At 43.7% G+C, this 21,938-nt stretch overlaps 1 protein-coding gene across 3 annotated transcripts in view; it reads left to right on the top strand.

Annotated features, from left to right (window-relative positions):
- Positions 1-371: 371 nt before the first annotated feature.
- VAPA (VAMP associated protein A) overlaps positions 372-21,938 on the top strand; it is a 39,207-nt gene continuing 17,640 nt past the window's right edge. For all 3 annotated transcript variants that reach the window (XM_086472501.1, XM_086472500.1, XM_086472502.1), the window contains exon 1: positions 372-456. In XM_086472501.1, coding sequence (XP_086328627.1) covers positions 381-456 — 76 coding nt within the window. In that variant the 5' untranslated portion in view covers positions 372-380. The remainder of the gene's footprint in view (positions 457-21,938) is intronic.

Genomic DNA, 21,938 nt, shown 5'->3' with positions numbered 1-21,938 from the left:
GCCACCGGCGGCTCCAGCGCGGGGCAGCTGTGAGGGCCGGGCCGAGGGGTCTCCCCGCAACCGCCGGGGCGGGAGAGGAGGGAGCCGCCAGGCGCGGGCTGCGCGCGGGCGCATGCGCGCAGTGGGCACCGCCGCCTCCGCCGCCCTCGTGCCCGCGGAGGAGTGGCGTTGCCGGCCGGCCGTTGAGCCAGTCGCCAGCGGAGGGCGGCGAGCGGCGCTCGGGGCGGCAGCGCGCGCAGCGGCAACACCCGTCAGCCGCGCGGAGCCACTGCCCGCCCGCCGCGAGGGAGCGGCGCCGCCGCCCGGCCTCCCCCTCCCGCCCCTCCTCCTCCTCCTCCCCCCTCCCACCACTCCTCCTCCCGCCGGAGCGAGCGAGCGAGATGGCGGCCGCCGGGGCTCTGGCAAAGCACGAGCAGATCCTGGTGCTCGATCCGCCCACCGACCTCAAATTCAAAGGTGAGGGGGAGCCCGGCGCGGGAGAGGGGGGGCAGCGGGACCACCCGGCCAGGTGTCCCGTTTCGCCTCGGTGCTGGGCTGCCTCCAGGCGCCTCGTTCTCCGCCCCGCTCCCCCGGGCCGCGGGGCCGGGCCCTGCCCGCCCCGGTCCGTCGGGGGGTGGGGGTGGGGGCGCCGCCGAGCCGGTGAACGGGTTCGGCCGCCGCCATCTTGGGATCCCATGGGGACTGGAGAGCGTGTCCGCGGCCCCGGCGGGTGCTCGCCCGCCGCCCGCTCTGCCGGGCGCGGCGCTCGGGGGCCCGCCCGCCCCCCTCCGGCCCCCGTCGGTGCGCCAGTCCGCCCCCTGCCCCCGCGTGTCTTCCTGCATGCCGTGTCACCGCTCCGCTCGGGAGGCCCGGTAGCCGGGGCCCGGGGAGGGCGAGTCGCTCTCCTGTCATGTCCGTGGCCGCGGGGGTCTGCGTGGCCGCCGGTCCCTCCTCGCGAGGGAGCCCCTCTGGCTGTAGCGGGTCGGAGAGGCCCCGAAGTGGGCGATTGAAGCCTTGCCGCCGTGCGAGGAGCGGGGCGGGGGGTGGGCACAACTCGCTTGAGGAGGTTGCCCTCCCGTCAGAGCCCGGCCCTGGCCCCCGCCGGTATCCCCGCGGGGGCCGGTGCGGTTTTGCACCCTCGCTCCCGGGGCCGTGGGAGCAGGCGGTGTGCAGGCACTCGCAGCCCTTCCCCGGTGCAGCCTGGCCCGGCGAACGGCTCCCCGCCCTTTCCCCCGGGCTGTCGTGTTGCGGGCAGGGTGTCGGTGCGTAAACAGGCAGCTCGCCCCTTTCTTGGGGAGGAGGGAGAGGAATGCGGGCATTTCGGAAGTTTCTGTGCGTGGGGTATTGTGTGCCGACCGCATGACTGTGACCAGCGTGACATGCTTCTGTCAAAGTAGGTCCCAGTTAGTGCTGTTAATATGTGGGGGGTTTTCTCTCCTAATAAATTAGATAGTTGTGAAAAGGAAGGCTCTTGCAGAGATGAGTGGTGCTTGAAAGGTAAAGCCATAAAGAAAAGCATGATAGAACGAGTAGTTTTCAGTAGTATCCTGTGAATGTATTTTATACCAATAAGGGGCATTGAGGAAAATCTCAGAATGTTTCAGATTTAGAATCAGCAATATTAGATTTTTTAAAAAAACCTGTTAATATTATCTGAACTTACATTTTAAATTTTGTGACTAGTGTCAGCACATGTATTTGCCTAATGCTATAAATGTTTCTATTTTATTTTCTGTTTTTAGTAGACTCATTTTTCATTGTTTTAGAGGGACAGAGTGGAATTTATGATGTTATAAAAATCTTTAAATGGAGAACTAGAACAAATTAGTGTTTATATCACAGAAGAACACTGTATTGCCCCAAAATACCTTGGGCTGGCCCGGCCTTTAGGAATAAAGCTTAAGTCTGGTTTATCAAAAAGATTTTTAACAAGCTATACTTGTTTTATTGATCCATCAAATCAATTAAAAACCAGAATCTGATTGCACATACTAATTTATTGATGGCTTCAGTTTTTAGATGGCACGTTCATAGACAGAGACAAAGCCACAACAGGGACTTACCTTTTTCCCTTCTGTTCTGTGTTGTTAAAATGCTGCCAGGTCTGACTGCACTCAGGTTTCAGTACCCTGTATTGTTACTCCAAGAACAGGTTGGAGGAAAAAGCATGGGTTTTTTTTTTGTGGTTTGTTTTTTTTTTTTTAATTAAAAAGCTACTGTGCCTGATTTGAAGCTTTCAAATGTTGAGCTGTCTTCAAGCTGGAAGTAAGCTGTATTGATGTGATATGAAACAGTGTTGATACAGGGAACGTAGAATAAGTACTAGGTGAGAAATTCTGTCTGTACGGAGCTATTGTCAGTCAGTGATCTTTATTGTGCTCTGTGTTTATGTACTTAGAGTATGAAATGTGTATTCTTTAGGCAGAAACTTTGGTTTCAGGCTGATGGATATATTAGGAAAATTTCTTTAGAACAGACTAAGCAAAAACAAAATCTGAAGCATAGTGAGACTGCAGTCTTGATACTGCATGGAAAGCCCTCCCTATTCCTGTGTTATTACAGTAATGTGCTATAGCAAGAGCTGTCTATTGAGAGAGCATTGAATGTGCTCTCAATAAATATTTTTTAACTGCTTCTGCTTCTGAGGTGTTTAAAAAGGTTTGTGGGCCACAAACTAACTCACTTCTAAAGTACTGCATTGACAAATACAATATTGGGAGAAGGGAATTCCTAGTGTTATCTTTCTAAAAGTAGTAAGAGTTTGTATGACAGACTAAGTGTAACTTGATGTAGGAAAATCGTACAACTTCGTTGAAAAAAAGAAGTGTCTATTTTTTTAGTGCAGCTGGTTATTCAGAGTTATTTTATTGGGAGAATTATCTGTTATTGTTACTGACTTAATACTGCTGATGTGTGTGTAACAGAGATACAGTTTAAGTCTAAATACCTGAACTGAACAAATAGTTTTGTTGGTTTTCTTGCCTCAGGAACTTATGGATTTGCTGACCTTTAGGGTAACACTGAAATGATTTAAATTAAATAGTACATAGGACTTAAGGAGTTGTTGGCAAAACTTTAAATTCATAATTCATCATTGCCTGATGAAACTGCCTTTTTTTTTTTTTTTTTTAAGCCTACATTACTCAGTCAGCAAAAATAAGGTCTATAGGACATTGATCCTGAATTTTATTCCACACAGTTCGGGAGGGTGTTTAAAGAATGTGTCACATGGTGGCTAACGCATTACGTATTTCCCATAGTGACCACAAATTAGAATTCTGTTTTTGTAGTACTTTGCATTCCTATAAATTTCAGTCATTAATAGCATTTTGGGTCATGGTTAATTCCCTCTGCTTCTATGGTAGCTAGGTTTCTTTGGATTCTGTAACCGTCAGGAATACCTAAGGAGAACCACAAAACAAATAAGTACTTTTCAGAGCCTTGTGCAAATGTGACAAGGGGAAAAATTGTACTTAAAAATGATGGAACTAAGAGGCAGTTGCTAGACTATGTAATACTGCTTTCAGAGACTCAATATGGAGCACTGAGAATTTGCCTCGTGGTTTTTGTATCCAGGTCTTCAGCCATATTACTCCTGTAGGCTAGATTTCTTCTGTGTTTTAGTCTAATGTATTTTGTTTAGCTTCTCAAATCTGAAGTTGTTTGGCTTTGTTTAGGACTGGATAGGAAGAACTGAAACATAAGACACTTAAAAGCAACTGATTTGGAAGGTGGAACATCTTTTGCTTCTTATTGGGGTCTTTTTCATGTGACTCATGCCTATAGTCATTGTGTATAGGTCTAGTTCAGTGAAGATTATGGTAATTTGGAATTGGTTTGTTGTTTGTCCTTAAATCAAAGAAGCCAGTTTTGCAATTGTGAGTAACGTGTATTTAAGCCAGTCTTGGAGACGGTCCTTACATAAAAAGCTTGGCCAAATCTTTAAATCAGTCATAAGACATGCTTCTGCAACACCTGATTGAAAATAAACACTAGTTGATTTGATGAGCCTTAGAAGATTAGTAGACAGTGTTCAGAATTTGAATTTCATGTGATTCAGAGGTGTCTGAATATTCTGAATTGATATCCTTTATTGAAGTTTGTGCTGACAAGTGTGTGAAATCCAGTTACATTACCTTTGTAAACTTAGTCTCAAAATAATGAGGCACACATTTTCCTTTTTTTTTATTATTACCTCATGGGTAGAAATCAGTCAGCAAGTAAGCAGACTAAAATCAACTTTTTAACATGTCTGTATGCAATAAATTTTCCCTTTGATGGTTTGAGTTACTGGGAGAGATCACTATAACAGATGATGTTTCATTTCTGATTCGTAATCTAGGATTGTTAGTGTATAAAATCAGCTATCAGCTGGTATATGTTCAAATGACTTCAGGTGAGGTTAAGTATTATGGCTCATTCTGAAATGCAGGTTTCAACAACCTTTTAAATAACACAAAAATATTGCTGTGGATTATTTTGTAATCGTTACAGTGTTATTGGTAACATTGAAAGCCACAGGCTGTGTGTTACTGCAAGTCGAGAAGGTGGAATTTAAAGGTAAAAATAGCTCAACGTTAAATGCATCCCTTGCCCTCAGGGTCTGTTGCCAGAATTGGCCCAGGATATCTTTTAGTGTAGGCAGGGTTGAAGCCCTCAGATGTCATCCTGCTGCCTTAGTTTTGTGTGTCTTGGTTACCTCAGATTTTACGCCTGTTTTCACTCTGATCGGACTACCTGCGAATTTGTGGTATCCCAGCTTTTTACGATAGGTTAAATAAAAAAGGCGATTGGGATGTCAGTTTTCTGGTGTCTTCATTCGAGAACATTTTCAATGCTAAACAAAGTGGGTACAGAAGGGAAGAAGTGGTTGTTAAGTTATTACTGACACAGTTGTGGCTTTTTGATACTTTGAAATGATTCAATTTCAGTTAATATTTTTGCTGGCTGAGTATTGTGTAACAACAAAGATTGAATATCCCATAGAATGACTCAGTATTCAAAAGTAGTCTTTGACTTCTTTCTTTTTAAAAAAATTTTAAATCCAAGAAGGATTCCTGGAATTATTTACTCTTGCTATATATCTGTACTTCTATCCATTGTTTCCTGGCTCAAATATAGTATTTGTTAGTATTTCAACTTTTTTTTTAATGATAGGTATTAGTGAAAATTGAGACACAAAATGATTGGTGGGAATGTGTTGAGGAAGATAATGTAACATCACCTCATAAGCAACACCTGGTAAAAAAGTTAATACGTACATTATCTATCATGGCGTTAGACTGCACTGAAAACTGACTAATAAAAAGGGAGCCGTATTGGTCTGTGAAGTCAGGTGCATTATAGGTGATCGATTATATTTTGGCAGCTCTAGTTTGCTGTTTGTTTTAAGATTCAATAATGGAAGACTTTCCTGTCATGATAGAGCTATACAGCAGTGAAGATTTGGAAGTTTTGTCCTTTACCTGCAATTTGAAGGATGCTGTTTTACATAATACTGCATCTTCACTAAACAGAGAAACACCATGCAAACCTCACCTCAAGTCTTGTACTTCTAGTGTAGTTGTTGGTATAAAAGCTTCACGTTTACATTGTAATTAGTATATAAAGTGCCTGCTCATTCTGCTTGTTGATGGCCTAAGCAAGTGTTCTAGATCACTGTAATACATTATTATTATTAAAATCATAAAAAATACTTTATTATACATGAACACTGTGCCATTGTTCAAGGCCAAGCTGAAAAGTAGAAACTTACTGTGAGCAAGAGGCTGTTTTATGCATCAGGTAACAGCTCTGAATATTTAGTGTGCTAACTGTCCATTGTGGTATTATAAATTGTTCCTGTTTCAGCTTGACTGTGGTTTATGAAGTTTTACTTTCTGACCAACTTTGTCTTTGGGAGATGTTTGGTAACCAGATCTTTGTGACCATCAGTCATTAAAGGGTTATTACATGCTCAGCTTACAAGCCATAAATTCAAGTTGGAAGAGGCTGCTGGAGAGAACTTGTTGTATGTAAAGTGGGGAAAAAAAATCACTGACTAATTAGATAAGTATTTCATTTTCCAATGTGAAAGTTGTCAAATTACAGGGATTTTATTGTCAGATGAGCCACATAAGTGTGCATAAGGTAATTTAAAAAAAAAAAAAATCAGCAAAATGACTCTACTAAGATAATTTCTGATTTGGTATTGTTGAAAATAGAAATGCAGAAACACAAGTTAGAATTTTAGTAACTTTGATTTCCTTAAGGTAGTAGGACTTTATTTGGTGCATAGTGATCTTGGCCTCTTTAGCTTCTCTTGACTTTTAGTGGTTTTTTTAATCTTTTATACAGTTATTTCATTGCATTGGGAATTAATTGGCAATGTAGATGTCATTTCATTTTATGGTTTGAAAGTATTTAAAATACATGGTTATGTAAATGAAAATAAATACTTTCAGTTTACTTCTTTATGAACAAGGTCTTGAGAGTTAAGATAGTATGTTAAATATTATCCTTGTGTAGTACTTCAGGTGTTTGGTTTTTTAATAACATGAATAAGGAAGAAAAGAAAAAGTGATTATTTGCCTGAATTTTAAAAAGATAGTCACATAAGAATTTTTCCCTCCTGTGTTTGTCAAAATGTGGCTTCACTTGGAGTAATTCTTAGTTTGACACTTCAGTACTTGAATAGGTCTGACGTCAATAGTATGCAAAGCCTTAGAGGAAAGAATAATTAAAATGTGGAGAGAAATAGAATGTGGAATAAAATGCAGCATGAATGTCCCAGGTAGAATGTGCCAGTCTGATCTGAGACCTCCTTCTTTCTCTGTGCCTCTTTTTTTCATCTCTTCTGTGTGCATCCCCCAAACAAAACCTGATTTACCACTGGATTTACTGGATGTTATTACATTATTTCATAGAATCACAGAATGGTTTGGGCTGGAAGGGACCTTAAAGACCATCCAGTTCCAACTCCCTGCCATGGGCAGGGACACCTTCCACCAGACCAGGTTGCTCCCAGCCCCATCCAACCTGGCCTTGAACACTGCCAGGGAGGGGGCAGCCACAGCTTCTCTGGGCAACCTGTGCCAGGGCCTCACTGCCCTCACAGGGAAGAATTTCTTCCTAATATCTAATCTCAATTTCCCCTCTTTCAGTTTGAAACCGTTACCCCTCGCCCTATCACCACCCTCCCTGATCAAGAGTCCCTCCCCACGTCTCCTGCAGCCCCCTTTCAGCACTGGAAGGCGGCTCCAAGATCTCCCCGGAGCCTTCTCTTCTCCAGGCTGAACAATCCCAGCTCTCTCAGCCTGTCCTCACAGGGGAGCTGCTCCAGCCCGAGCATCTTCGTGGCCTCCTCTGGACCTGCTGGAGCAGGTCTGTGTCTGTCTTGTGCTGGGGGCCCCAGAGCTGGACGCAGCCCTGCAGGGGGGTCTCAGCAGAGCAGAGGGGCAGAATCCCCTCCCTCGACCTGCTGGCCACGCTGCTCTGGATGCAGCCCAGGATGCCATTGGCTTTGTGGGCTGTGAGTGCACCTTGCTGGGTCACGTTCAGGTTTTCATCTACCAACACCCCCAAGTCCTTCTCCTCGGGGCTGCTCTCGATCCACTCATCCTCCAGCCTGTGTCTGTGCTTCGGGTTGCCCTGACCCAGGTGCAGGACCTTGCCCTTGGCCTTGTTGAACTTCATGAGGTTTGCATGAGTCCACCTCTCCAGCCTGTCCAGGTCCCTCTGGACGTCCTCCCTGCCCTCCAGTGTGTTGACTGCACCACACAGCTGGGTGTCACCTGCAAACTTGCTGAGGGTGCACTCAATCCTACTCTGTCATTGATGAAGACATTGAACAGTATTGGTCCCAGTACAGTTCCTTGAGGGATGCCAGTTGTTCCTAGTTTCCACTTAGACACTGAGGCATTGTAACTCTTTGGACACAAGCACTCAACCAATTCCCTCCAATTTAGAGGTAAGGATGTTGTGGAGGATTGTATCAAAGGCCTTACAGAAGTCCAGGTAGATGACATCCATACCTCGTCCCTTGTCCAGTGATGTAGTCGGTCCATCATAGAAGGCTACTAGGTTAGTCAGGGAGGACTTGCCCTTGGTGAAGCCATGCTGACTGTCTAGTATTACCTCACTGTTCTCCATGTGCCTTAGCATAGCTTCTAGGAGGATCTGTTCCATGATCTGAATATTGATTATTTGGTACAGAGATATCTGTAAAACTAATAATTAAGTTGGAGGTGAAAGAGCGTAGTGTAAAAACGTAAGGTAGAGAAGGGACAAGCAATAAAATAAACCACAGCAGTGCTGTTAGGCTATTGGAAGCTTAATATGGACATTTCTGAAGCATGGACCAGCGTCGTGTTGGAACTTGGTTTACTGTCTTCATTAATGACGTTGATATGGGTGGGACTGTGCTGGTGGAGCTCATTTGAAATGCAAAGTTAGGAGATGTGATGAACACAAAAAAAAAGTGTGCATTTCATGTGTGCTAATAATAGAACTGCTATTTTCTCATTTTTATTGGAAGTGATGAACAAGGAGTAAAACTAGAGACTAGTACTTAATTACAGGTTTATTGCGAGTGTGACGAGTTATGAAACGGGGCAAATATGAGACTGTAATTTTGTAGAGAGGGAAGTATTAATGTCAAGGTTTATGGCATTGATGGAGCTTTATCTGAGTGCATCACTGGCAACACCTAGTCAGAGAAAATGAGCCCAGATGGGAATGGTGCAAAGAAAAAGTTATTAACATAAGTGAAGTAGAATAGCTTGGCTTGTTTATCTTGGCAAAATGAAGACTGAAAGGGGATCTGATTGCCATCTATAAATAGAACAGAAGAGGGAAGCACTGGGGAAAAGAAAAGCAGTGTAGGCTGAAGGGTAGGTTTGGTACAAAAAGGAATTGGCATCAAGTGGCTATGAATGTATTTAGATCATTAGAAACTAGTTGAGTTTCAAATCTGAATCATGTCAGTCTGAACCAATCTTTTAAAAATTATGTGAGCAAAAATAGTTTTAAATTCATCAGATACCATCTTGCAAAGCAGTTTGTTTCATGTGGACTTTAGAAGGCTTCTCCTAGGTTGTGAGGCTACAATGGTCTTGAAAGTTTGGTTGGATGGTGGTGATACCTAATTATGTACTTCAGCTAGAAGCTGGTATGTCATGTTGCATTCCAAGACGCCAGAATAGCTTGACTGAGGTATGTGTTTAATGTTTTTTTCTTTGTAAGAAAGGACGTTCATAAATTTAAAAATCACATATGTAGGAGTAACTGCTCCATATGTGAAGTAAACTTAGTAAGTGTAATTCATAGGAGCATGATGTTGATTTAACATGTTAACAGAACGATGTTAATATGACCACAAGTGTAGTAGACCCAATGAAAGTAAAAACTGGTTTTTAATTTAAATGTCCACTAGGCATCTACTAGACATGTTCCATGTTGCAGCTCAAGTTAGAACTGTGGCTGTTCTATAGAAGTGATCTGTCTGCTCCTGGGAAGTGTGGCTCGTTAGCTCAGCTCAGTGCTGTGATGTGAAGGTAGTGAGGGAATGGAGTTTGTGATCCTGTTTGAGTGACAGGACTGTGACTGAATGCAACTTTTATTTAAAGCTGGTGTTTGTTTTGCTGAGTGACTGTAGGATATGTTGCGCTTGGCTTTTTGAGATTTGGAAGGTGGAAACCTGTAATCTGTGCTTCCAGAGAATAACAGGTCACCCTGAAACGGAAGTGAGCTGTTCGTGTCTTTGGGAGGTAGTCCGGTATTAGCTAGACCTGTCTGTAGGAAATTGTAATGTCTGATGTATAAGCCTGTTTAGATCGGGCTCTGTGTTATGTGCTGAGGTTGGACACTATCCAACAGGCAAACACCTGAAGCTGGTTGTCGGAGAACTTTCTGGGCTTTTGTCCACACTCGGAGAAGTGTGAAATTGATGTATTTGTGACTTTGTTACACTGTTGAGATAGTTGCGAGGAAAGAGGTGCAAACCACAAGAGCTCTGTTTTTCTGTTTAATGTTTGAGGCTGGTCTCTGGTACCCCTGTGTTGGAGCATGCTGGGGAAGTGCTAGGTGTAGCCTTTGGTCAGGTCTTCTGTGGAAAGACTGATTTTTCTGTGTGCCACTACAGCTGTCATCTGAGATGATTAGAAGTATTCTGATTACTGCTATGGAGTTTGGAGAGTATCTTGTATATTGCAATTCCGATCAGAAAGGGGTATCCAATTGGAAATTCTGAACTTGAGGATGCATACATATTTTAAGTTGCTGAATATTTGAATATTTTAAACAGCAAATCTGGGCTTTTCAGCATCACTGAAACATTTTGTAAGCCATATCAGGTTAAAATACAAAGCAAGTTTGAAAGAAAAAAGAAAGGGAAAAGTTACTTGTTTTAGTTCGCTTGTTCAAAACTGCTAGTGTTCTTTGAAATTTAAGAGCCTCTGTAATTATCAAATTCATTAGTTATCCTGCCATACACAAGTAAATAGAATAGTTGCTCCAGCAGGAATGGTTTATAATACAGCCCTTACTGAATTTAAGTGTTAATATTGCATTTGTACTGAAAGATTGCTTGTACATGTTACTTAATTGTTTCATGACTTTGGGGATAATTTTCTAGTTAAATGTTCATGTTTAGCAGTAGTAAAATATTTCTGCTGCTCTTGTTATTTCAATGGTGAGAGTGCTTTGGGGTGAATAATACTTTATCATTAGATTCTTAAGACTTTATCCTAGTGGAATTATGAACTACTAATTTTAGTATGCTCTTAATGGGTATTTGTCAAGAATAACAGTGTAACCAAATACAGCTAAATTGCAAGTAAGGAATTCACAATAATGTGGAGGTTAAGTAATGAACATGCCTTTGATGTTAGTAACATATGACAGTTCTTTGGTAATGGCACTCTTTCAATAAGAAAAATTTCAAGACTAGACATATATGACTGAATTGGACTCAGACTGCTAGATTTTAAAGCTTAAGATGAATACAAGCATTAATATATTTGGATGAAGTTATTCCACATTATAGCATCTTGTTAATAGTGGGTTTTGTTGTTGTTGAGACTAAAGAAACCATTGTCCATATTTAACATTAAATGCAGGACAATCTCCTTCTAGTCTGTATTTTATCTAATATATAAAGTAAATAATGTTCTCTTTACCTGAATTCATGGTAATGATCTGTGGATATACTTTACCTTAGATACGTATTGCATTTTTACTATTTGTTTTGACTACACAAATACAGGCTGGGCAATGAGTGCATCGAGAGCAGCCCTGCTGAGGACTTGGGAGTGCTAGTGGATGGAAAAACTGCACATGACCCAGCAACGTGCACTTGCAGCCCACAAAGCCAATGGCATCCTGGGCTGCATCCAGAGCAGTGTGGCCAGCAGGTCGAGGGAGGGGATTCTGCCCCTCTGCTCTGCTGAGACCCAACCTGCAGTGCTGCATCCAGCTTGGGGCCCCCAGCACAAGACAGACACAGACCTGCTCCAGCAGGTCCAGAGGAGGCCACGAAGATGCTCGGGCTGGAGCAGCTCCCCTGTGAGGACAGGCTGAGAGAGCTGGGATTGTTCAGCCTGGAGAAGAGAAGGCTCCGGGGAGATCTTGGAGCCGCCTTCCAGTGCTGAAAGGGGGCTGCAGGAGACGTGGGGAGGGACTCTTGATCAGGGAGGGTGGTGATAGGGCGAGGGGTAACGGTTTCAAACTGAAAGGAGAGATTTAGGTTAGATATTAGGAAGACATTCTTTCCTGTTGAGGGTGGTGAACACTGGAGCAGCTGGCCCAGAAAAGCTGTGGCTGCCCCCTCCCTGGCAGTGCTCAAGGCCAGGCTGGATGGGGCTGGGAGCAACCTGGTCTAGTGAGAGGTGTCCCTGCCCGTGGCAGAGGGTTGGAACTGGATGGTCTTTAAGGTCCTTTCCAACCCAAACCATTCTGTGATTCTCTGATTCTTATACCAGCCCCCAGTGAAGCATGCATGCCAGCATCTGCTCATTCTAGTAAGCTGTATAGGCACATATAGGCTTTGCTTGCCCCTTTGACAGAAGAGGATGAGCTCTTTCAGTATTTAATAATGGGCATTGTTTTAGCATTTTTTAGGAGGAAAAGTCTTTGGCAGATACATCATCAGCAGGGATGTTGACAGCATGTCATTGTGGGGAGCTGTGGTGCTGCAGGCCCCCCTCATGATGTTACCCATGGTAAAGAGTGCTAGCCTAGAATTAGCCTTCAGGAGCTGTGGACATTGAGGTGTCTCAGGTTTCTTATAAAACCTTTTTTGCATTCTGACATGTACATGCAGGTTGATGATAAAACTAATAACTATTTCTCAAGTGCCAGGGTAGAATAAGTAATGAAAGATTCTGTACTACTGCTCTAGTATATGGCTGCCTACCTGAGCCATGGTTATTTGTAGCTCTTACTAATCTTGCACCTTCATCCACTGATTATTCCTGTTCATTCAGACCTATAATGTTAAAGTGTGAATCCATGAAACCTAAGCTGTTGTGCTTCATAGACTGTGAATAATTTTAACACAGGTGATTTGTTACAAGTCAGAATTTTTCTTCTAGTTGAAGAAGGTATTTGAATGGTTGTGGTTTTGGTATTTCAGGAGGAAGGAATTATGTTCATTGGCAATGCATGTTGTGGACTCTCTTCAGATTGTTTTCACAGAGGTCTGAATATTAATTTCTTAAAACTAATTTATGGAAATAAGCAATACTCCTTGCGCTTTCCTTTGTGTCACCTGTGTCTCCAGTGCCTTTTTTTTTTTTTCCCCAGAAAGTACTATAAAATTCCATTTGGAGCAATTACGTGCTCTGTGTGTATTTTAAGATTAGTTTTCTTATCTGATAGTCTAGTTTTGACTTGCTACAGAACACTGGTCTTTCATTTTTAGATGTCTGTCCTTCAGTACCCTTGCTGGAAGATGATCAGGTCAGGCACTACTTAAGTAAACTGGATGTAAGTCCGTGGGCCCTGATGGAATGCACTTAGGAGTGCTGAAGGAGCTGGCAGATGGAGAAACAGGCTGACAGGAACCTTATGAAGTTCACCAAGGAGAAGTGCAAAGTCTGCACCTGGTGAGGAACAACTGCCCGTACACCACTACAGGCTGGGGTCTGACCAACTGGAAAGCAACTTTACAGAAGAACACCAGGTTGACCCTGAGCCAACAATGTGCCCTTGCTGCAAAGAAGGCCAGTGGTATCCTGGGTTGCGTTAGGAGGAGTGTTGCCAGCAGGTTGAGGGAGGTGATCCTTCCCCTCTGCTCAGCACTGGTGAGGCCACAGCTGGAGTGCTAGGTTCGGTTCTGGGCTCCGCAGTACAAAAGAGATGTGGACATACTAGAGGGAGTCCAGGAATGGCTGCAGAGATGATGAAGGCACTGGAGCATCTCTCCTCTGAGGAAAGGCTGGGAGAGCTGGGTCTGCTCAGCCTGGAGAAGAGAAGGCTCAGAGGGATCTTGCCAATGTATACAAATACCTGAAGGGAGTGTGGAAAGAGGACAGAGCCTGTCTCTTTTTGGTGGTGCCCAGTGACAGGACCAGAGGCAATGGGAACAATCTGAAACACGGGAGGTTCCCTCTGAACATCAGGAAACACTTTTCTACTGTGAGGGTGGCCGAGCACTGGCACAGGTTGCCCATGGAGGTTGCGGAGTCTCCATCCTTGGAGATACTCAGAAATCGCCTGAAAATGGTCCTGGGCAAGTGGATCTGGGTGTCCCTGCTTGAGCAGCGGGTTTGGCCCAGATGACCTCCACAGGTCCCTTGCAGCCTCTACTGTTCTGTGATTGCTATGTCAACTGATGGGAAAGAAAAACAGTTAAATTTTGGCCTAATTAAAAAATTCTTTATTATATCATATAGATGTAGATTACATGGGGCTATGTTAATTTAACTTATTCTTTCTTTATTACGTTGCTAATTCTAATTCTGGCAGAAGGAATTGATGGAGATCTTACTTTGTTACTGTCAGGTCTATCATAAAAGTCAGTTAACTTGTTCTCAAAATTTGTCTTGCTGGCTTTATAAATGTCCTGGTTTGAATTGGAACAGAAGTAGTTCTGTTCGGTGATTTTTACTTTTCAGTTAAGCCTCTTCTAAGTAACTGCACTTTCTGAAATCAACAACGTGTTTTTCCAGACAGTGTTGGCTCTTGCTAGTGACAGCGCTGGATGTTTATAGTCAATACCAAGGAACGGCATGCAGAAAGGCTCTTGCTTATACTTGCTCCTATAGCAACCAAGATCACTGCTGAATCTGGTACCCCCTGTTGAGGTGCTGCAAGTTAAAGGGGTCGTAATGAAGTAAAAAGGTTGCCCCTGTGGGGAGGAGCGAACCAGACAGGTGACCCAAACCTGACCAACAGAGTATTCCATCCCATATATGTCATGTTCAGTATAGAGCTGAGGGATCTTGAGGGTTAATCCCTGTTCAATGGCCATATTCGGAGGAGGATTCCGTCTGTTCTGTCTTTGATCCAAATCTCTGCGTGGCTGAATCCAGTTCCTGGATCCAGCTCCTGAGTCCTGTTCCCATCTGTTTCTGTGTCCAGCCTGGGGCTTCCCCAGGGCCAGCCCTGCAGCATCAGTGGTGACCTGTCGTCATCAGGGGGATTGGGTTCGGTATTGGTTTTGTATTTATTTGTATATCTTTCATTGTTTTTTTTGTTTGTTTTCTTTTTACTGTTACTGTTTTATTAACACTGTTTTAGTTTTCTTTTCCAAACCGTAAGTGTCTCTCCCTTATTCCATCTCTCTTCCTCTTCTGGGAGGGGAGAGGGGTTAATAGAGAGTGTCTGTCCTTTCTTAGTGGTCAGCCCAACCTCAGCCCTTGACAATAATATTGCTCCTAGTTTTTATCCTGTTGACTTTAACTGCTTTCTCCTTCATTAGGGCTCCACTTGTTAAATGCAGTAAATGGTTTTTCTTTGCCTGCCCAACCTGACTTTATTTTGTGCTGAAAGGAAACTACCCTACCTGAGTTTCTTTTGGTAAAGAGACCTTGAAGTGTTCTGTATGTTTTAAGGGCTCTTGGAATTTCAAAGGTGATGAAGCAGTTGTGAAAAAACAGCATCCCATTTAAAGTATATAATCCCAATAGTTTTTGAAGTTAACAGTGTAATTTACACATTTTAAGGAGTTTGGATTCCTCTTGCCAGTCTGTGTACTTTTTTTATGTGTGCTTATATTGTTTTTAGATGTGGCTGAATATATCACTTTGTGCCAGTTTACAGCTTAAATAAACTTTGCTTCTGTGCATGAAATAGAGTGCTTTCTGGCAGAGTCGGCTTAGGTATTAGTTTTTATAACAGCTACAGTTCAGTGTCTTAAATTGGAGAGGACAATGTGCTTAAGACTTACGCTGTTTTGTATAAAATGCTGTTGAATTTGTTTAATAATGCATGCTTGTTTTTGTACAACCCTACAAGTTATCTGCCTTCTAATTATCAAAGATTTTAAGTAATTTCATAAAATTATAATTTCTTACCCAGTTTTAGGTAAAGGTGATATTCTATGACAGGCTCTGTGTGTACATTATGACAGTCTTACTAATTTTGAATGGAGCTTCTTGATAACCAAACCTGTCCTCTTCCCGGAAGTTCTTTGTGTTTGCTGTGGACGACCAACAACTAGAAATACTGACAGTGATCTCTCACCTTTCCCAGGGGTACCACAGGCTGATGAGGTTTGTCGAAGCTCTTCCATCCCACTCTAGAAAGGCATATTCACGTCATCATTTTTTCCCTTATGTTTGACCATCCCAGGTGGTAGAATGATGACTTCTGGAGCTGAGGAACTGAAGGAGATCTGAATTTGAAGAGCAAATGACACTGTTGATCAAAATGATTTCTGTACCCGTCCTACCTGTCCAGTAGTACATCGTATTTTGGTTTTACTGCAGCGTAACTGGCAAGATTGTCGCAAGCTGGGAAACTTGGCCCTGTGTTTCAGCAGTGGAAACTGGCTGTGCAGAATCTGTGTCATTTCTTCCTGCTCACTGGTTGCTGTAGTCTGAGATGGGTAGTTGCCAGAGGCAGCCCTGGCATTAATGTGGTGGCTGCACTGTAAGACTGCCAGAATAGAAATTCATATGAAATACATAATGTTGTTGGAAATCTCTAGTATTTCTGAGTGGGATTAGACAGGTGTCTGTTGTTCCTTTCTAAGGCTCTCATAAGTCAAAAAGACAGGAGAAATGTCAGCATGGATTGTCACTGCTCCATTCAAAACAGTTGGAATAATCTGGCACTCTCACAAGTTTTATTCTATGAAAACACTGTAATTGATGTCTTGAATATACACTTATTAAGTGTGTTGCTGGACTCCCTGTCCCGTTAAAGTAGCTCTAACTCCCAGAGGTTGTTAAATTGAAAATACAGGTTTATAAAGCCCTGATCTCTTGTCATTAGACATCATAGCTTCATCAATATAGTTTCAGGATTTCATTAGTCACTATGTGCTACAGTCACTGGTCACTATTAGCTTCTGAGAACCCTGATTGCAGATTCATAAGTCCATTGTTTTAAGTTGTAGAAATACGAGATAAAAGATAGTGTTTAAGCAGTTTATAATGGAAGGTTTTGGCCAAAAACAGTAGATGAGTGCTCATAAGGTATTTTTTGTGGTGGGTACAGTTAGACATGAGCCTGTCTGAGGTATAAGTGCTCAAATAAAAACCAGCTTTGGCCTGGGTGCCATATAAGCACTGAGTGAGTTGCTCTTTGTGAGAGTATAATGCTGTCCTAGTGTAGCGGTATGTTTTCTGAGATGAAGTTGGCATGCGTTTGTTCATCTTGCTGCACGTGCAGAATGTCCTAGAATCATAGAATGGTTTGGGCTGGAAGGGACCTTAAAGATCATCCAATTCCAAACCCTCTGCCATGCGCAGGGACACCTTCCACCAGACCAGGTTGCTCCCAGCCCCATCCAACCTGGCCTTGAACACTGCCAGGGAGGGGACAGCCACAGCTTCTCTGGGCAACCTGTGCCAGGGCCTCACCACCCTCACAGTGAGGAATTTCTTCCTCATATCTGACCTAAATCTCCCCTCTTTCAGCTTGAAACCGTTAACCCTTGTCCTATCACCACCCTCCCTGATCAAGAGTCCCTCCCCACGTCTCCTGCAGCCCCTTTCAGCACTGAAGGCCGCTCTAAGGTCTCCCCGGAGCCTTCTCTTCATGCTGAACACCCCCAGCTCTCTCAGCCTGTCCTCACAGGGAGCTGCTCCAGCCCCTGAGCATCTTCGTGGCCTCCTCTGGACCCGCTGGAGCAGGTCTGTGTCTGTCTTGTGCTGGGGGCCCCAGAGCTGGACGCAGCCCTGCAGGGGGGTCTCAGCAGAGCAGAGGGGCAGAATCCCCTCCCTCGACCTGCTGGCCACGCTGCTCTGGATGCAGCCCAGGATGCCATTGGCTTTGTGGGCTGCAAGTGCACGTTGCTGGATCATGTTCAGGTTTTCATCCACCAACACCCCCAAGTCCTCCTCAGGGCTGCTCTCGATCCGCTCATCCCCCAGCCTGTGTCTGTGCTTCGGGTTGCCCTGACCCAGGTGCAGGACCTTGCCCTTGGCCTTGTTGAACTTCATGAGGTTTGCATGAGTCCACCTCTCCAGCCTGTCCAGGTCCCTCTGGATGACCTCCCTGCCCTCCAGCGTGTCGACCATACCACACAGCTGGGTGTCACCTGCAAACTTGTTGAGGGTGCTTTCAATCCCACTGTCCATGTCATTGACAATGATGTTAAATAGTGCTGGTCCCAGTACCGACCCCTGAGGAACACCACTCGTCACTGATCTCCACTTGGATACTGAAATGTTGACTGTGACTCTTCAAGTGTGACCGTCCAGCCGATTCCTTACCCACTGAGTGGTCCATCTGTCAAATCTGTGTCTCTCCTATTTAGAGATAAGGGTGCTGTGTGGTAATGTCTTGCAGTATACAGATGCTTGTGTCCATTTTTGCATTGTTTGGATGCAGTCTGTGTAGTATGGTCTAAAATCTTTTCTCCTTCCTGGTTCTCCCTCTCCACCCCACTTCCCTTGTTTTTCTCAAGGAACTGTCATGATTTAGGCTTTTGCACTCGAGCTGTTAGTGCCAGCTTGTACCTTATTTCCCTGCTCCCCCAAGGGTCATAGTATTTATGTTTGTGTGAATGGGAGCTTCAGAATCCTCTTCTGCTATTGCATGGTTTCTTTTTTGAAGGATATGTCGTGCTAATTTAGATTGTTGGCTCCTCTGAATGGTAATAGATATTTTTTTCTGATTTACTATCCTTGTGATGGCTCCTGCCTGTCCATGCTCAGATCAGTGCTGTCTGTCGGTATGCCACTAAACTACCAAAATAGCTGGTTCTGCAGGAACAGTGAAATTTAGTTGTCTTTTCCTTTTGTGCACCAGTTTATTAACAGCTATTTATTAAATCTGGTGGATGCAGTTATTGAGAGGCTTTATACAGCTTTTTTTTGTTTTTTGAAAGCTTTTAGAAAACAGGTGAAAGGTAAAGCTGTCAGAAGGGAACTCTAGACCTTGAAAAAGATTTCAGCCCACTCTGAAAGAAATGTCTGATACTAAAAAATGCCCCTGAGCTAAAGGCTCTTTTTTGGGAATTATCCAGGAAATGCAAAGGAGGTCACTGCATTCTTGTACCTGGGGAACAAAACCAGACTTTTTTAATTATCTATGGTATTAGAACTGACAGTAAATATCAAAATAATTGGAAAGGTATTTTGAAGTGGATGTTGTCTACCTCGACTTCAGCAAGGCTTTTGACACGGTCTCCTGCACATCCTCATAGGTGAGCTTAGGAAGTGTGGGTTACATGAGTGGTCAGTGAGGTGGGTTGAGAACTGGCTGAAGGAGGGAGCTCAGAGGGTTATGATAATCGGTGCAAAGTCCAGCTGGAGGCCTATGGCTAGCAGTGTTCCCTAGGGTCAATACTGGGTACGATCTCAATCAGTGACCTGGGTGAAGGGACAGAGCTCACCCTCAGCAAGTTTGCTGATGATACAAAACCAGGAGGAGTGGCTGACAGGCCAGAAGGCTGCGCTTCTCTGCCATTCAGCGAGACCTGGGCAGGCTAGAGTGCTGGGTGGGGAGGAACCGTATGAGGTTCAATAAGGCTAAATGTAGGGTCCTGCACTTGGGGAGGAATAACCCTGTGCACCAGTACAGGCTGGGAGTCGACCTGCTGGAGAGCAGCTCTGCAGAGAAGGACCTAGGAGTCCTGGTGGACAGCAAGTGGACCATGAGCCAGCAATGTGCCCTTGTGGCCAAGAAGGCCAGTGGTATGCTGGGATGCGTTAAGAAGAGTGTGGCCAGCAGGTCAAGGGAGATTATTCTCCCCCTCTACTCTGCCCTGGTGGAGCCGCGTCTGGAGTACTGTGTCCAGTTCTGGGCTCCCAGTTCAAGAGGGACAGGGAACTACTGGAGAGAGTCCAGTGGAGGGCTATGAAGGTGATGAGGGGGCTGGAGCATCTCTCTTATGAGGAAAGGCTGAGAGACCTGGGGCTGTTTAACCTGGAGAAGAGAAGACTGAGAGGGGACCTTAACAACACTTACAACTATCTAAAGGGTGAGTGTCAAGAGGATGGAGCCAGGCTCTTTTCAGTGGTGCCCAGTGACAGGACAAGGGCCAACGGACACAAACTGGAGCACAGGAAGTTCTACCTGAGCATGAGGAAAAACTTTACTCTGAGGGTGCCAGAGCACTGGAACAGGCTGCCCAGGGAGGTGGTGGAGTCTCCTTCCCTGGAGATACTCAAACCCGCCTGGATACGATCCTGTGTGACCTGCTCTAGGTGAACCTGCTTTAGCAGGGGGGTTGGACTAGGTGATGTCCAGAGGTCCCTTCCAACCCCTGCTGTTCTGCGATTCTCTGAATCCTGTCTCGTTACTATGCACTTTGAGAAGGCAGGCGTGAGGGGATCTTTCATGTCTCAAAAGCAACAGAACATGGGTTTTTTCAGTTTAAAAACCAGTTTGCCATCAGTTTATAAATTCTCTGCTTCTTGGTCTTGAAATAAGCTATTTTTGAATAGTGTAGCTCCCTTTCCTTGATGACTGTGCCTTTCAAAATGAGCCTCTGAACTGAGCCTTTTTTTCCTTTGAGCAGAATTTCCGTAGTAATAGTAGAGAAAATTGAGAAGCAGAGCTCCTCAGGTTGTCTAGAGTTGCAATTAAAAAAAAGCAACCCACACCTTTGAAAGCCAAATTCAAGGTGCTGTGTGTCGCTGGGCACTGCAAAGGCAATGCCTAGGTGGCTATTAGTAAAACTCCTGGAATAACTTCCTCAAAAATGTTTGTGTAGCTCAAAAAATAAATGTTTGCTCTTTTCTGAGTGTATCACCAGTCTTAGATTTGTATTCAGCTGCCTGATTTTAGATCAGCGTGTGGTATGGGTGATGCAAGTTATTTTTGGATCACACTCTGTAAGTAATGCAACTGGATCCTACAAGAGCCATCAAGAAGCAAGTGGCAGGAAATTTTGAAGTAGTTTTGTAAATCTTTCTCTTGCTGGCTCTGTCAAATGTCCTTGGATTGAGATGGTGACTATTTTGTCCACTGTGTAAAGCTGGATTAGAAATGAAGTTTTAGACAAGTAATACCAGTTCCTGTTTTCCCAAAAGAGTCTCGCTGGCTGTAAACCTAGCTCAAATGTATCTTCATCTACATCTCAGTATTCCTGTTCTCAGTAATTCCTGGTTTAGTCCTTTATTGATTTGTATCTTGGTGTTTTGTGTCAAGACTCTGTTTAGCACTCTCTCAAAATAAAGGATTTGGAGTGAGAGTTACAGAAACAAAAGACATCGGTCAGATAGTGAGCCCTCTAGTGTAGTAACGTTTAGTGGCCAGTACCATTTCTTTCAGAGTCCAGACATCTCTGTGGAATAAGGTGTTCAGAAAAGAATTGACTTCCTCTGTCTCGTGCAATTAGTGGTTTTATTCTACCTTACCACTTGTTCACATCATGTCTATTATTCATCCAATTTAATCTGCTTGTGTTTTTTTTTTAGTGGAAAGTAGTTGTCATGTTTTCAATACTAATGAAAATTATTTTGGAGTAATTTAATGTGTAATTTTTAAAGAATGATAAAGAAGGTTCTTAGAAGTTAATGTACACACAAAATACTGAATAAATTCCATGTTCATATGAAATTCCATTTTCTAAGTTCCATTGTTTTAGTGCCTGTGCATCTTGCTTTCTGATGGCAAGCATAAGGGAGCTTAACACAGCTCGGAACACTCTGAACCTTACTTGATTTTTGTGCTGTTACTGTATGGCACCACATGGAGGTGATATCTGTTGGAAGATGTGCTTTTGCAGCTTGAGATTGAAATTATGCCTCTTGTAAGATCCAGTCTTAGAGGCAGTTTTTATGCTGATGGTTACAAACACAGTTTAGACAATACACTGCATTGAATACATAGATCTGGCAGGTACAACTTTTCTGTCGGTCACTTGGAGTATATGCATAAGCAGAGTACCATCTCTTGTCTGTTTTGAGTTTAAAAGATGAGGTTGATGCCTGTTTCTGTCAAGTCTATAGGAGCGCAGAAGAGCAACAGAAGTTGAAATCTCAGGAGCACTTAGTGTGTTTCAGTATCACAGTGTTTTCTTTCTTTAAACATTTGAAAGAGTTCCAAAGTATGGGTTGCTTCTATCCTAAAGAAAAATCCAGCAAAATTTACTTCTGCATATGACCATTACCTTCTAGGTATTTAAAATGCTAAGAATGATTTAGTGAAGTTAGCATATGTATATATGAACTTTTTGTGCCAGCAGCTGGAGTCTATCATACTATTTAAGAGTTACTTGTTCATTGCGGTACTGTATATTATAATAACTATGGTGATAAAGTGTGCTTTGGATGTAACTGTATATGTGCTTAAGAGATATATGATTTAACCTGCTTTTAGAAGTTTGTGGCCATCAAGTTATATTTTAAGAGTAATTTGTA

The sequence above is a fragment of the Leptosomus discolor genome, chromosome 13, assembly GCF_034619465.1.
Source record: "Leptosomus discolor isolate bLepDis1 chromosome 13, bLepDis1.hap2, whole genome shotgun sequence".
Classification (NCBI taxonomy): Eukaryota; Metazoa; Chordata; class Aves; order Leptosomiformes; family Leptosomidae; genus Leptosomus; species Leptosomus discolor.
This window is presented reverse-complemented; position numbering and strand designations above follow the sequence as displayed.